Source organism: Cyprinodon tularosa, unplaced genomic scaffold (assembly GCF_016077235.1).
Source record: "Cyprinodon tularosa strain WSP-4 unplaced genomic scaffold, ASM1607723v1 ctg365, whole genome shotgun sequence".
Classification (NCBI taxonomy): Eukaryota; Metazoa; Chordata; class Actinopteri; order Cyprinodontiformes; family Cyprinodontidae; genus Cyprinodon; species Cyprinodon tularosa.
The window spans coordinates 274,673-289,737 of NW_024039080.1; the positions used below are offsets into that span (position 1 = coordinate 274,673).

At 42.5% G+C, this 15,065-nt stretch overlaps 1 protein-coding gene across 1 annotated transcript; it reads right to left on the reverse strand.

Moving 5' to 3' along the window:
* Nucleotides 1-549: 549 nt before the first annotated feature.
* On the reverse strand, nt 550-9,186 carry asb12b (ankyrin repeat and SOCS box-containing 12b). Its single transcript, XM_038296004.1, has 3 exons — nt 8,648-9,186; nt 1,087-1,615; nt 550-927 (listed from the first exon to the last, which is right to left on the reverse strand). The coding sequence occupies exons 1-3, from the start codon at nt 8,930-8,932 to the stop codon at nt 785-787; spliced, it is 957 nt and encodes a 318-aa protein (XP_038151932.1). The 5' UTR covers nt 8,933-9,186; the 3' UTR covers nt 550-784.
* Between the last annotated feature and the right edge of the window lie 5,879 nt (nt 9,187-15,065).

Here is a 15,065-nt window from a genome sequence, read left to right on the forward strand (position 1 = left end):
TCTGGACAATTCACGTTAGCAGTTTGAAGAACACCTGCTTGCTTCTGATGGTTTCCTTTAGCTAACCAATGAGTGTTTGCGTTCTATGACTCATCCAATCACACTAGTTTTCACTAGATGTGGGCGGAGCCAATGATCTGCATTGGATGGAGCACATGACGGGAAATAAAGATTTAGAAACATTAAACCGAAGCCAAGAGTAACGAGGAACGTTTGTTTTAAAAATGTAAGGAATAGAAAGAACAGATACTTGTGTGAAAATATAATGAGTGGAAGTCAGAAATAGGAAGAAATATAAGTAATGGAGTAAAGTATAGATACCTAAAAAGTGTACTTAAGTATTTGTACTTTGTTACTTGAAACCTCTTTTCACCTGAAAGGACAAAGAAGCTTGTTGGTGATGGGAAGATGGGCGGAGCTAATCCTGGACAGATGTAAAATGTAAAATAATTCTGTATCTGGCGACATGCAGAAAGGAAGATGGAGCTGATTCTGCAGCCTCAGATGTTCTGGTGGTTCACTAAACGGCTCAGTTAAAACAATGCCACACTTTTAAGATATTTATTTGTAAAAGTTTAAAAAAAACAACATAATTTTCCTTCCACAAGTCAGGTTTTTATCTATCCTTTCAAATCTGACTGAAACACATTGAAGCTTTTAACTGCAGGTGAGAGAACATCTAGGACAGCTCTGTCTTCTGCTGCTCATTGGAGGAAATAAACAATCTATAAAACAAAAATCCAGCTTGAAATCTGAACGCTGGCCAGAAAAACTCAAACTAAGATCAGAGTTCAGAGTTTCTGTGCTTTAAGTAGTTCTTCAGTATCAGAGGAATGTCCAAACTGTCTATTGCAGGGTCCTTATCAGCATGAGGGATGTGTCCTCGGATTGCCAGCCGGGCCTGGGACATCAGAGTTTTTGGACAAACTGTTGGTATAAGAAGGAGAAAAAAAAGGTGAAACATTTTAAGATTCTTCCAAAAAAGTTCAAAGACAATCCACTGGACTTATTTCCAAGTTTGATTTTGAACTTTTTTAGCAATGACTGTGACCTTGATGACTGAGAATCTTCATGCCTCCGTCTCACCTCTCTCCCTCAGCAGCAGCAGCAGGGCTTCATTCTGCTTCGTAGTTTTATCGATAATAAGCGTCGGTAAGTAAACGTCCGCCCCAAAGTCTATGAGCAGCTGAATGTATTCCACCCCACAGCCGTAGCGCAGACACACCTCCACCACCGTCTTGGGCTGCTTGATCCTGGCCAGCATCTTCTCGTCTGTGCAGTTATAGTTGGGGTTGGCCCCATGGAGCAGGAGCAGCTTGAAGCAGCCCAGGTGTCCATAGACAGCCGAGATGTACAGGGGCCCCCTGCAGGCCGTGGCGTTGGACGCCCACTCTGGGACTTTGGGTCGGACGTCCACCTCGGCTCCAAACCGCAGCAGCTCCCGCAGGATGTCTACGTCTCCCTCGCGGGCGGCCGTCAGCACCGGGGAGCAGTTGTTGTACTGGCTGCCGTTGGGGTCGGCTCCGGCCTTCAGCAGGGCCACCGCGCAGTCCAAGTGTTTCCCGCTCACAGCTGTGAACAGCGGCGTCTGGGCCTTCACATCCAAAACGTCGACCTGGATTTAAAGGGGCAGAAAAAAAGCATCCAGTGTTTAGAGACGCTGCGATGCTTCCAGACTCACCGCCGCAGTCAGGATGTGAGGTCATCGCAGAGCGTGGTCCTGGTTCTGTCCAGGTCGCTTCATAGTTCCATCCTCTGCAGGTGTACGACTTAAATGAAGAGTATTTACTCTTAATTTGAGTATAAATAAGATGATTTGCCAATGCAAAAAGGATTTTTACTCTTAAAATAAAGTAATTAGATAATATACTACGACGGAGTATTAGGGCCAGGTTAGAGATTTAATTTTATTTTTTTATTTTGAGAATAAAGTCGTAACATTACGAGAATAAAGTTGTGACTTTATTCTTGTAATAGAAGAAAAACAATCTCTAGTCCGGCCCTAATACTCTCTACTCTATACACTAGAAAAAGGACAATTAAATAGTTCTTTTTCTTATTCTAAATGTAAATTGTTTTTTTTTTTCCATTGGCAAAATGCGTCACTCAATTTGAGAAAAAATTACTTTTTCCAGTGCATAAAGCAACGCAGTGGTTCCCCTTTGCCTAAATAAACATTTTGCACCCCTCCATCCCCCTGACCAGTCTTTATTTTTATTATTTTGAGTTTGTTACGGCACTAGTGGCTCGTTTTCCTGACCGTATGCTGACAGGAAAGGGGCGGAGACATGCGGGAAAGGACCGCAGGCCGGATTCTAACCCGGGTCGCCGCGTCGAGCACTAAGGCCTCATGGGTCGTGCGCGATAACCGCTGCAGCACCTGCACGCCTCATGACCAGCCTTTATAACAAAGGAAAGTCAACTTACTGCAGTGAAATAAACTACAATCTCCTTAAAATCACAAAACTACCACCTTAAAAGTGCAGAAATTAAAATTATTTTACCATGTAAAAGGATTTAAAAATGAAATCGAAATAAAAAAACTTAATATATCTTTAGAAGTCTGCTGCGACACCTGCAGGAATTGAAAAGGAATAATAAAAAGCAGACCCCCCTAAAGAGGAAGTGTCCCACGGTGAGTTTTACATTCAAACATCTAAAGCAAACCAGGGAACATCTCAGTTTCAGACACTGCTTTTGCATCCAGGTTGCCAAAGTTCATGAACAAAAATTCAATAAATTAAAGGGAGCAAAAAACGTACCTTCCGAGAAAATATGTTTCATCTGGTTACCTACGGTGGCCCAGAGGTGTCAACACTGAAGCCGCCACACAAACACCAAAGCCACATCGGAATATAAAACTAGGAAGGAAGTTACGCAGCAGCTGGTCGTTATTCATGACAGAAGAAGAAGAAGCTTCGATAGCGGACTCATAAGCAAATGTTGCCTGTTTGATAAGTTAAACGCTTTCACTGTTATTAACTGTGAGCACTATTATTATGTGATTTTCACAAGTGAGCATAGTGTCCTTATTTTCTTGTTATACACTCTCCCATTCAACGATGAGTCAGCATAACGGGAAAGTGGGATGAAGTGTCCAATAAATATGTAACCAAGTATGTAAATTTATGTAAAAACCTAAGCTCCCTCTCGCCCCTTCACTCCTGCAGATCCTTAAGAAGCGAAGTGACAGCAGAACAAGGACTTCAAAGAAGTCTTCAATTTAAGCAGAAAAAAACCTAAATGGTTGAATGAAAGACCTGCAAAGATCTCTGCTTTTCAGTTTGAAACATCTGAAAACACAACTGAGGAGGAAAGTATCACTACAGGTCTCTGCCATGAAGCCTTTATGGTTGAACTCACCTTATTCCCAGATAAACCTGCTGTGAATAAAGATAAAGTTGATGAAGATCACTGATCTTACTAGCAGTGGAGCTCCACTCCACAAGAGAAAAGCATTGAAATGATTTGAGAGATCAAAGAACTGAAATTAAGGCTCAGGATTCTGGAAACGCTTCAGATTTATTAAAAAGTTCTTCATCTTGATGAACTTTGATGCTTTTCTTTATAAACACTTATGACAAATGTTTAATGCTGCCCTGCAGCAGAACGGTCCCACACCATCGGCCGACACTGAACATGAGACGTTTCATTGGTCTCAAAGATTTCCTCAGTCGGTTTTAGTTGCTCTCCAGTCTGTCTGAGTCCAAATTTAGCTGCTGATTATTTATAAGGTAAATATAAACCAGATTATTGAGAAATTCTATCAGTGTGAAGCTCTCAGAAAATCTCAGTGTGGAAAAAAAACAAGAGCTTCAATCAGCAACTGAAGAGACGGAAATGTTGGTGTCTGCTAACATGTCTGCGAAGATATGTTAGCAGAAAAGCGAATCAGGCTCACACACTGGAAAAAAATAAAAATCTAGATAAGTAATTTTTTTTCTTAAAATTAGTGCATTTTTTCTTAAATTGAGGAGGTAAGTGAGACACTGCTAATGGACAATTTACAATTTAAAATGTTGGGAGCTGGAGAAATTCCACCTTGCTCCAGCAGAGTCCGCCGTGGATCCTCTGAGGGAGCCTCCTGCACAGCTGCAGCTCATCAATATCATCAGAGGATCCACTACTTAAGCTGTCTTCAGACCTTGCCTCAACGCCGCAGTGTTGTTCCAGTTGGTCAGCGCTAAAGCCAAGATCCTCAGTGTTACTCTATGACTTTTGAATCCAGCTTGGATTCTAACCCTTGTCTCTGTCTTCCTGGAAACCTGTGCCTCCTCTGTGAAAGCTCAGGAAGAGCTAACCTGCCGAGCCGACCCTCAGAGCCAAACCTGAAGAATCACAGAGAACTTCCAGGCAGCTCTGGACTAGAGCTGGGAAACCCTAAACCAAGGTCTGTACATATTAGACGTGAGACGCTGAAGCAGCAAACGGACTCTGCTGATGAACTCTTCTCCAGATCCAACAGAGACCCTCCCAAAGCTAACCTCAAGAACCCTCAAGGTACAATCAGTAAACTTCAGGAGATCAAACCTCTGTTGGCAACGCTAACTGAACTGTCTCTCACGCAGACTCCGGTGAACCAGTATCCAGGCCCCGAACCTGAACCAGTATATTCTGTGTGCATATGCATCAATAAACTTGTTAAACTTTCATCCCTGTGTCCATCAGTGGTGTTCTGCATTCTTGGGTCGCTTTAGTGAACCCATCATGACATAAAATAAGAAAAAAACTATTTCATTGTCTTATTTCAAGGGTATATTATCTAATTAGCTTATTTTCAGAGTAAAACTCATTCCATTTGCAAATCATCTTATTTACTTACTCAAATCAAGGGTAAATACACTTAATTTAAGACATTTTCACTAATTTCTAGTTGGTTTTTGCAGTGCACTGAGCCTGGTTCTGCTGGAGGTTTCTTCCTGTTCAAAGGGAGTTTTTCCTCTCCACTGTCGCTACAAGCATGCTTAGTGTGAGGGATTGCTGAAGAGTCAGTGAGTCGATGCAATCAGCTGGTTTTCCTTAGATAGAAAACTTTGAATCAATCTGACTGGATGATCTGGTGAACTGGAAAGTGACCTGAGATGACATGATGTGAATGAATTGGAGCTATAGAAATAAACTGAATAGAGTTGAAGATTCTCAGTCATTAAGGTCAAGTTTGAAAAAGTTCATTTTAGGCAACTGGACATGAAGTTTTCTAGAAGTAATTTCTCCTCATGCAAGAAGCTTCTTCAGTTTAGGGGAAAGAATTAAAAAACAAAACTAAACGAACTAAACAAAAGCGGGCTCTGATCCTCCCCACTGGATTGGCCATGGAGGGGGGTTAATGGTGGTTAGGGGTTTCTGATGGGTCCTGAACTCCCTCGTCAGAGCGGCTTCAATGACATGCCTCTTTGAGGTGTGAGTCAGGTGAGGTCAGGTGATAAACAGAAGATGGAACATCGTCATTCCAGATGTTGCTGGAGCACCGGATCCCTGTGCTCTTCAAACCCACCAACACCCTGAGACAGAAACTGATTCCCCCCAAAGGTAGGACACCCAGAAGCAAGACCGACAAGGGGGTTTACGCCGTTCAGTGAAGTGAAGAGTGCCAAGCAACCCCTACACAGGAGGACCATCCGGACTGGACTCAGCTGTTCACCTACAGCTGAAGGCTGAAGGACACGCGTTTGAGGACAACAACGTCCAGATCTGGCCAAGGAAGACCGATGGTTTGAGAGAAGGGTTAAGGAAGCCATCTTTGTTAATCTGGAAAAAACATCTCTCAGCAGAGGAGGTGGTCTTAGACAGAACCTTTCACCTTAACAAACGGCTTTTAGGAACAATACCCAGAAGATTCACCCCTCACCTGAGGGCCTGGTTATCCTCCTACAGCAGTGTCCTGCACCTCGCTCTGCTAGCTGCTGACTTGACAGTTGTCCAAAAGACGACCATCGACACCTTGCACAAGGAGGGCAAGACACAAAAGGTCATCGCTAAAGAGGCTGGCTGTTCACAGAGCTCAGTGTCCAAGCACATTAATAGAGAGGCGAAGGGAAGGAAAAGATGTGGTCGAAAAAATTGTACAAGCAAGAGAGATAACCGCACCCTGGAGAGGATTGTGAAACAAAACCCATTCAAAAATGTGGGGGAGATTCACAAAGAGTGGACTGCAGCTGGAGTGAGTGCTTCAAGAACCACCACACACAGACGTATGAAAGACATGGGTTTCTGCTGTCGCATTCCTTGTGTCAAGCCACTCTTGAACCACAGACAGCGTCAGAAGCGTCTTGCCTGGGCTAAAGAGAAACAGGACTGGACTGCTGGTGAGTGGTCCAAAGTCATGTTCTCTGATGAAAGTAAATTTTGCATTTCCTTTGGAAATCAAGGTCCCAGAGTCTGGAGGAAAAGAAGAGAGGCACTTCATCCACGTTGCTTGAAGTCCAGTGTAAAGTTTCCACAGTCAGTGATGGTTTGGGGTGCCATGTCATCTGCTGGTGTTGGTCCATTGTGTTTTCTGAGGTCCAGGGTCAACGCAGCCACATACCAGGAAGTTTTAGAGCACTTCATGCTTCCTGCAGCTGACCAACTTTTTGGAGATGCAGATTTCATTTTCCAAAAGGACTTGGCACCTGCACACAGTGCCAAAGCTACCAGTACCTGGTTGAAGGACCATGGTATCCCTGTTCTTAATTGGCCAGCAAACTCTCCTGACCTTAACCCCATAGAAAATCTATGGGGTATTATGAAGAAGAAGATGCAATACACCAGACCCAACAATTCAGAAGAGCTAAAAGCCACTATTAGAGCAACCTGGGCTATCATAACACCTGAGCAGTGCCACAGACTGATCGACTCCATGCCACGCCGCATTGCTGCAGTAATACAGGCCAAAGGAGGCCCAACTAAATACTGAGTGCTGTACATGCTCATACTTTTCATGTTCATACTTTTCAGTTGGCCAACATTTCTATAAATCCTTTGTTTTTATTGGTCTTCAGTAATATTCTAATTTTCTGATATGATGAATTTGAGATTTTCATTTGTTGTCATTTGTAATCATCAAAATTAAACAAAATAAACATCTGAAATATATGAGTTTGTATGTAATGTATGAATATAATATACAAGTTTCACTTTTTAAATGGAATTACTGAAATCAATCTACTTTTTCATGATATTCTAATTTTATGACCAGCACCTGTAATTTTAGAGAGGTGCAACAGAGTGTCTGCGGAAGGGGGCGGGGCATATCTGCATTTAGTGCGACACATACGCAGACGACCTGTTTCTGAGCATAAACCAGCCTTGACTCACACTTCAATGAGGCGTGTCAGTGAAAGCACTCTGATGAAGGAGGTAACGACCAATCAGGACTCCCTAACCACCATAAACACCCCATGTGACCTCCAAAAAAACTAAATCTAGATAAGTTATTTTTTCCTAAAATAAGTGCATTTGTTCTTGATTTGAGGAGATAAAAGAGACATTTTGCCGATCGAACAAGACACTTTAGATTTAAAGTAAGAAAACACAATTGAATTGTCTTATTTCAAGTGCATATTATCTAATTATCATTTTATTTAGAGTAAAAATACTCATTCCATTGGCAAACTATCTCATTTACCTGCTCAAATTAATGGTAAATACACTTAATTTAAGAATTTTTTTGCTTATTTTTAGATCATTTTTCCAGCGCAGTAGGAGGGATCAGAGCAACCTTTATTTTTTTCCCCTAATTCTTTGTTTCCCCACAGAACTGAAGAAGCTTCTTGGATGGAAGGAGAAACGTCTTCTAGAAAACTTTCAAACTCAGCCTGTCTTCAGTTTCACCTTCATCACTGAGGAACATTGGGAAATGCTAACTGATTAAGCTAATCTAGCTAATGACCAATGCTATGTTCACTGAGTTCTGTTTGATTGAAGTAATTAGGTTTTTATTTCGGGTGTCCAGCAGCAGAGATCCACACTTTTCAGTTTTTTTATCAGTAAAAATGTGAAAATAACTGGAGGTGAAAATGTGTTTCCTGCCACGTCTTTGCACCACTTTATGTCCGTCTTTCACTCAAACCAAATCCTGGCAGCCATATTGGATTTAAAGATACATGCAGCCTTCCACCCATCATGCACTGTTGGTTGGAAAGAATGTTCTAATAGTTTCTGATCTTATCCTGTAGAATGAAGTACCTTTAGGATGAGACGGTGTGACATCACTACACATTCCGTTACACCTAGATGGGATTAATACATATTTACACTGGAAAAACGATCTAGAAATAAGTGAAAATGTCTTAAATTAAGTGTATTTACCCTAAATTTGAGTAGGTAAATGAGATAGTTTGCCAATGGTATTAGTATTTTTACTCTTAAAATAAGATAATTAGATAAAACGCACTTGAAATAAAACAATCCAATTGTGTTTTCTTATTCTAAGAGTAAATTGTCTTGTTCCATTGGCAAGATATCTCTTTTACCTCCTCAATTCAAGAACAAATGCACTTATTTCAAGAAAAAATAACAAATCTAGATTTAGATATTTTTCCGTGTATTGCTGAGGGTCATTAGTGGCTGTTTGATTTCATCTTTAAAAAGGTTTTCCACTGATTGGTTCACTGAACATTCCTGTCATCAGATAATCCATCTACTGATCATCCTCTTCAAGTCTCACCTCTGCACCGTGGTCCAACAGCAGCTCCAGGCACCTCAGGTGTCCGAGAGCAGCGGCGGTGCGCAGGGGCGTCACCGGGACCCCCCAGCCGCTCGGGGCATCGATGCACCTCCTGTATTTTTCCTGAGCGAGGAGGTCAGAGAGCAGGGCGGCGTCGTCTGCGGTCACGGCGTTGTTCAAGGCCCGACCCTGCTCTCCGTCCTCGTCCTCCTCCTTGGGCTGCAGGAGGGAGAAGATTTTAGAAATGTCCATCAGACTCATGTTGACGGCCGGGTCCAGGGCCATGGAGGAACTTCAATCCAGGAGGGATCAGAAGCTCTTCATCTGCAAAGCCACATATTCTGTTGAGTCTCTCCTGGTGTGCAGCTTGTTTATGTTAGGATCTGTTTGGGTTGATCATCATCACAGATTATCCGCCGGCATCAAGTCTCTGTTAGCTCCGATGATGTTAAAGCTCCATCATATAGAAAGAAGCAGAGTTAGAGAGGTCCTTCTTCTACAGCTGCTATGAGGAGTAAAACTGTGTGTGAACAATGGGGGCCAGGGGCTCCTCTACAGTGGGGGGGGGGCACAGGAGGCTAATTTTAGGCCACACAGGGGGTCTGGCTACACTTCCATTCTGGGAGAGTGAAGGCTCAGGTTTATAATTAGAAAGGTGATAGAGCTATGATAGCAGAGCAGAACTCAGTCGTCCAGAATCAAAGCAAAATAAAGGCAGAAGTTCAGCAGGTGGACGACTTTAGACCAGACGATATTCAAAGGGGAATCGTTTGAATAGAAATCCGCCTTTCTGATGCCTTTCCTTGTTATTTTTATCTCCTGATTCCTGACTGAGGGACCGTCAGCTGTGAGGCTGTCAGGGGGTGGGGGGGGTCAGCTGCTCCTCCTCTCCCCCCATGTCTTCTCACTGCCTCATGTTTAGACAGGAGCCTCAGACTCATGCATTCCTTCAGCAGATGGCAGACTGTCAGGTTTCTGGCATTGTTCAAACACATGAAGGCGCAGTTCGCATTTATTGGACAGAAGAGGATGATGATGATGATGATGATGATGATGTGGAGACGGGCGTTTCTGTCAATGCTGGCTCAGGGAAACCTTTCCAGGAACAGAGCCTGATGGGTTCCAACAGAAAGGCCATTTATATCCTGGTATCACTTCCTTCAATGAAACAGAAATAGTTTAATCTCCTTTTACTAAAGATAAAAAGAATCTGCAATTTCCAGCCTGGTGGAGCTGCACATTTAGTCTCTGGTGTCTTTAGAGCTCTTGGTCTTTGGTTAGTAGTTGGATTTTTCTGGCAATGCAGCAATAAGAATAATTGTCTTGATGCCAAAAAGATCCCAACAGATTTTACTTTCACCAGTGGAGCAGTACGGCTATCGCCATAGTGTTCCGCTTGATTTATTCATATAAATAGCTTTATTATAATTCATGCAGGGAGTTTTACAGATTATATGGACACTGCAATGTAAGTAGAACAGGAAAGTAAAAAAAGATGAAAGAAAGAGGAGATAGAAGGGAGAAAACGATAAAACGTCTTCATTCTGCTTCATCAGCTGCAAAGAGATGGAAAAAGAACAGAACAACAAACAGACATGGTATAAGATATACAATAAAGTAACACCTTGATACTATCGCTGAAGTATAAGTAGTATTATTTAATCTGACATGTATACTGTGGCTGCTGGAGATCAGAATATGGGTTTAGTAGTTGGATTGTGACTGATTGTATGGAGTGGATCGGTGTCTTTATGCTGCAAGGAGCATCTAATGTAGAATAATAAGTGGAGGTGGACTAACAGGACAGTGATGGTCAGAAGGTTTGCTGAATAGCAGGTGATCAAATACTTATTTGCAGCAGTAACATGCAAATAAACGATTTAAAAAAATCTTAAATTGTGATTTCTGGAGTTTTTCTAATTATGTATCTTACAGATGACATGCTCCTAAGATAAAACAGGCCGGAACCTGCCACCATGTGGAAGAACCTGAAAAATAGCAGAGCATTCAAATAAATATTTTCTTCACTGGAAGATCTAAAACATGCTGCATCCATTTGTATTCAACCCCTGAACTGATGTTAGAGAAGAACCTCTGATCCAATTTAAATTCTATTCAGTTTATTTCTATAGCTCCAATTCACATCATGTCATCTCAGGTCACTTTCCAGTTCACCAGATCATCCAGTCAGATTGATTCAAAGTTTTCTATCTAAGGAAAACCAGCTGATTGCATCGACTCATTGACTCTTCAGCAATCCCTCACACTAAGGATGCTTGTAGCGACAGTGGAGAGGAAAAACTCCCTTTGAACAGGAAGAAACCTCCAGCAGAACCAGGCTCAGTGTGAGCGGCCATCTGCTGAGGCCCACTGGGGTTCAAGGAGACAGAAGCAGACATAGAAAAAGAAGCATAGATACAAAAGGCAACTGTCAACCAGCTCCACAGGCGGCCCCGTCCAGGAAACACACAGCCAGGCAGACGAGCTCCGAGCCAGCTCCCATGTCAGAGGATGAAGAGAGCACATCCAGTTAGTCACAGTCAGAGAAACAGGACTACACTGGAAAACAGGCCAAGCTCCAACATCTAGAAACAAAGGTGTTGATGGCAGCAGCACAGCTGATATTTCTCTCCAGGATGGAGTCACAGCCAAACAGGAACAGACCAGATGAAGCTACTATGAGGAAAAGCAGAGAGAGCAGAACGTTAGAGATTGAACTAACAGATTCTGCAGAGTGGGAGAATAGAGATAGAATGAAGCAGAATGATGAAAAAGGGGTCCCTATGTCCTCCAGCAGTCTAAGCCTATAGCAGCAGAACTATAGAGATAGATCAGGATAACCTGAGCCACTCTAACTAGAAGCTTTATCAAAAAGGAAAGTTTTAAGCCTAGCCTTAAAAGTAGACAGGGTGTCTGCCTCACGGACTAAAACTGGTAGTTGGTTCCACAGGAGAGGAGCCTGATAACTAAAAGACCTGCCTCCCATTCTACTTTTAGAAATTCTAGGAACCACTAGTAAACCTGCAGATTGAGAGCGAAGTGCTCTGTTAGGAACATCAGGAACAATCAGATCTCTGATAACAGATGGAGCTTGGCCATTTAAGGCTTTATATGTGAGAAGGAGGATTTTAAATTCTATTCTGGATTTAACAGGAAGCCAATGAAGAGAAGTAACCAAACACCTTAGATCCAAACACACAAAGCTCTTATATAAAGATTCGGTCAGACATTAATACACTATGAAGAAAAAAGTGTCAAAAACAGAAATATTTTGAGTACGTTGAGCGAGGGCTTCATACATACACAGATCATATAGATCAGAGTGAGGACATACATTTTAAGATCTACAAATATCTGTAGACATCAAATAAATAAACCAAACAATCTTCAGACCAACTTTTTTTTTTTTAGCAATTGGCATCTGAGGATTTAAAGGAATATTTAGTTAACCTTCTTATGGCCAAAATGAGTGTATATTTTTGTTTTTGTATTGATCTAAAATCAATTTAAAAACACGTTTTCATCTCCTTTAGATTAAAATATCAGAAAATATTATTACAATAAACAAACCAGAACAGGAACAAAGGGTTGGACAGAAGAACAGGTGTTCTGTTGTAAACCCTGATCTCCATTTATTCACTGGTTTGCCTAAAAAAAGAGAAGCCACCGTCCGCCATGTCCCCAACCCGGTACTATCAACAGGCACAGTTCTTCACAAACCACCAGGTGGCGGTAGAGGCGCACTGGAAGCAGGAAGTTTAAGAAGGGAGGAAAGGTGGTTTCTTCTAAATATAAATAGACTGGCTTGTTTTTCTCATTGTGCCTTTTACTCTATTTTTAAATAATAGACGGACATTTGAATTCAACACAAAAATTTAAAATCTGCAGAGTGAGAAAAAAATACTGCATTACATATAAAAATATATAAAGAAAGAAAATATGGCAAAAAATGTCATAATCAATAATAATAAAAGATTTAAATTCAGCAATGAATAAACAATAATAATTTATGCGCTCATTGATCCATTTTAATCTAATATTCAGCCGTAGACCATCCATCCATTTGTGCCTCATTCATCAATAAATGTGATCCTGAACCCCAGAAGCTCAGCAGAGGCAGAAAAAGCAGGAAGGAAAACCTGCAGGTGATGGAAGCAGCCCTGCAGCTGCATCTTGAGGCCTGCAGCTGCAGCTTCAAGCCTGCAGCCGCAGCTTCAAGCCTGCAGTCGCAGCTTCAGGCCTGCAGTCGCAGCTTCAGGCCTGCAGTCGCAGCTTAAGGCCTACAGCTGCATCTTGAGGCCTGCAGCTGCAGCTTCAAGCCTGCAGTCGCAGCTTCAGGCCTGCAGTCGCAGCTTAAGGCCTACAGCTGCATCTTGAGGCCTGCAGCTGCAGCTTGAAGCCTGCAGCCGCAGCTTCAAGCCTGCAGTCGCAGCTTCAGGCCTGCAGTCGCAGCTTCAGGCCTGCAGTCGCAGCTTCAGGCCTGCAGTCGCAGCTTCAGGCCTGCAGCCGCAGATTCAGCCCTGCAGCCGCAGCTTCAGGCCTGCAGCCGCAGCTTCAAGCCTGCAGTCGCAGCTTCAGGCCTGCAGCCGCAGCTTCAAGCCTGCAGTCGCAGCTTCAGGCCTGCAGCCGCAGATTCAGCCCTGCAGCCGCAGCTTCAACCTCAAGCCTGCAGCCGCAGATTCAGGCCTGCAACCGCAGCTTCAGCCCTGCAGCTGCAGCTTCATCCAGAGGAGAACAGAGACTGACCTCCTGAGGGGCTGCAAGTCAACAGGATGTCAACAGATGAGCGGCCATCTGTCTGTGGTTGAATACTTATTTGTGACCAGCAGGAGAGAAGCGGGGGGGACAAAGCAGTGCCATGCCCCACCCTCCGGTCCAGTGTCTGCAGGCTGGGCTGAGACAAACAGGCCTTTCCAGCCTTGAAACCTTTAATCTGTAGAAGACACAACTGCACTTTCAAACACTGAAGCACAGACTAAACACAAACTGCTCAGACTAAGTTAAGGTCAGATTAGTTTGTTAGTCAGACAGTTTTGATTGTTCTATTCTAAACATGAAAAATAAAAGCTGTTAATGTTCCTCTGCTGCAGGGTCAGACTCCTGTGGGGGAGTCAGTGCAGAGTCCCGGCCCTGGTTGGATTTGGGAGGAACTTCTTTGGTGGAAATATGCGGGTCACAGCAACCTGGGGTTGCCTTAGCAACCACTAAAGAACGTGGAGTTGCCCTGGCAACAGATGAAATGAGGGGTTACCCTGACAAAAACGCTACAGGAACTCATTTAACAAATCCTCGCTGTCCTTTTTCAGACAGATAGCTGCAGATATGACAGTATTAGCAGTGAAAGGAAGAGACGCCTTATTTTCAGAAACACAGACTAAGTCCATTCATGTGCCGATTCAGACCCAACAATGTTTACAAGTAATCACAAAGTATTCAAACCCTCTAACCCTCTCCTTCTCTCAACAAATGTGAATAGGTCATGTTAGGCCTTAAAGGGGTGCTTAGATGTGGAAAAAGATACATTTAGATTTAAAGGTAAAGTCCGGTCATATTTACAATACAAACTTCTGAAACCTACTTTAAATATGAAATTATTACATACTGCTCAATAAATGTTTTTAATTAAGAGGGTTTATACAGGAATGAGGAACTCTAATTTAATGCTCTTAGAAATAATTTTAGTCATAAATTACCCATGACTCTCATTATATATATAATCCACTGCAAAATCCTTTATTTTTCCTTAGCTTTTTCTCCGCCTCCAGCTTCTTATCCAAATATTCAGCTTTACGATCAACTGGAAGCAGTTCCACACAAATATATTGCGATATATCTGCTGAAATTATTGTTATAAATATAAAAAAAATATATATAAAAATAAAGCATTTTAAATGCCACTATAATCACTTTTAATGAATTGTAAAGCCAATTAAGACGTTAATTTAAAAAAATTATTGAAGGATTTTTAATTACCCTAATTCAGAGTAATTTTCATGTGAATGTGCTTTACTGGAGGCATCCATGTTTGTCAAAGAACACTACTGCCACCTACTGGTTAGTGACGTCACGGTGTGGTATCAGCTGTTGATCAAGTCCCAGTGCTGTATCTGGTGTTTGTCACAACGCGCTATTATCCAAGTCATCTGGAAAACATTCTTCTTCCAAATGTTGGCTACATATTACGGGTTTTTTCTCTGGCCAGAAGTTCGATGGCAAATCCTCCCTCTTCAAGTTGGCGATCCAACGACCAACCCGTCCGTGGAGGATCAGGAATCAGAAAGGTGGAATAACTCTTTGTTTTTCACTTTTCCCCGATGTATTCCAGCATCCAGCTGCCATGCACGTGGGCATTGTCAGTTTCACTATAGCTCTGGTGAATTTCAATGGTGAAGTCCTCTGGAAATCTTCAATAATTGTT

Bases quoted from the DNA above. Each gene is read 5' to 3' on its own strand.
- asb12b (XM_038296004.1), bottom strand. From the start codon at position 8,932: ATGGCCCTGGACCCGGCCGTCAACATGAGTCTGATGGACATTTCTAAA. The intron at 1,616-8,647 runs GTGAGACTTGAA...CTTTAAATCCAG, and splicing joins TGTTGGACCACGGTGCAGAG to GTCGACGTTTTGGATGTGAA. The intron at 928-1,086 runs GTGAGACGGAGG...TTATACCAACAG, and splicing joins GCTGCTGCTGAGGGAGAGAG to TTTGTCCAAAAACTCTGATG.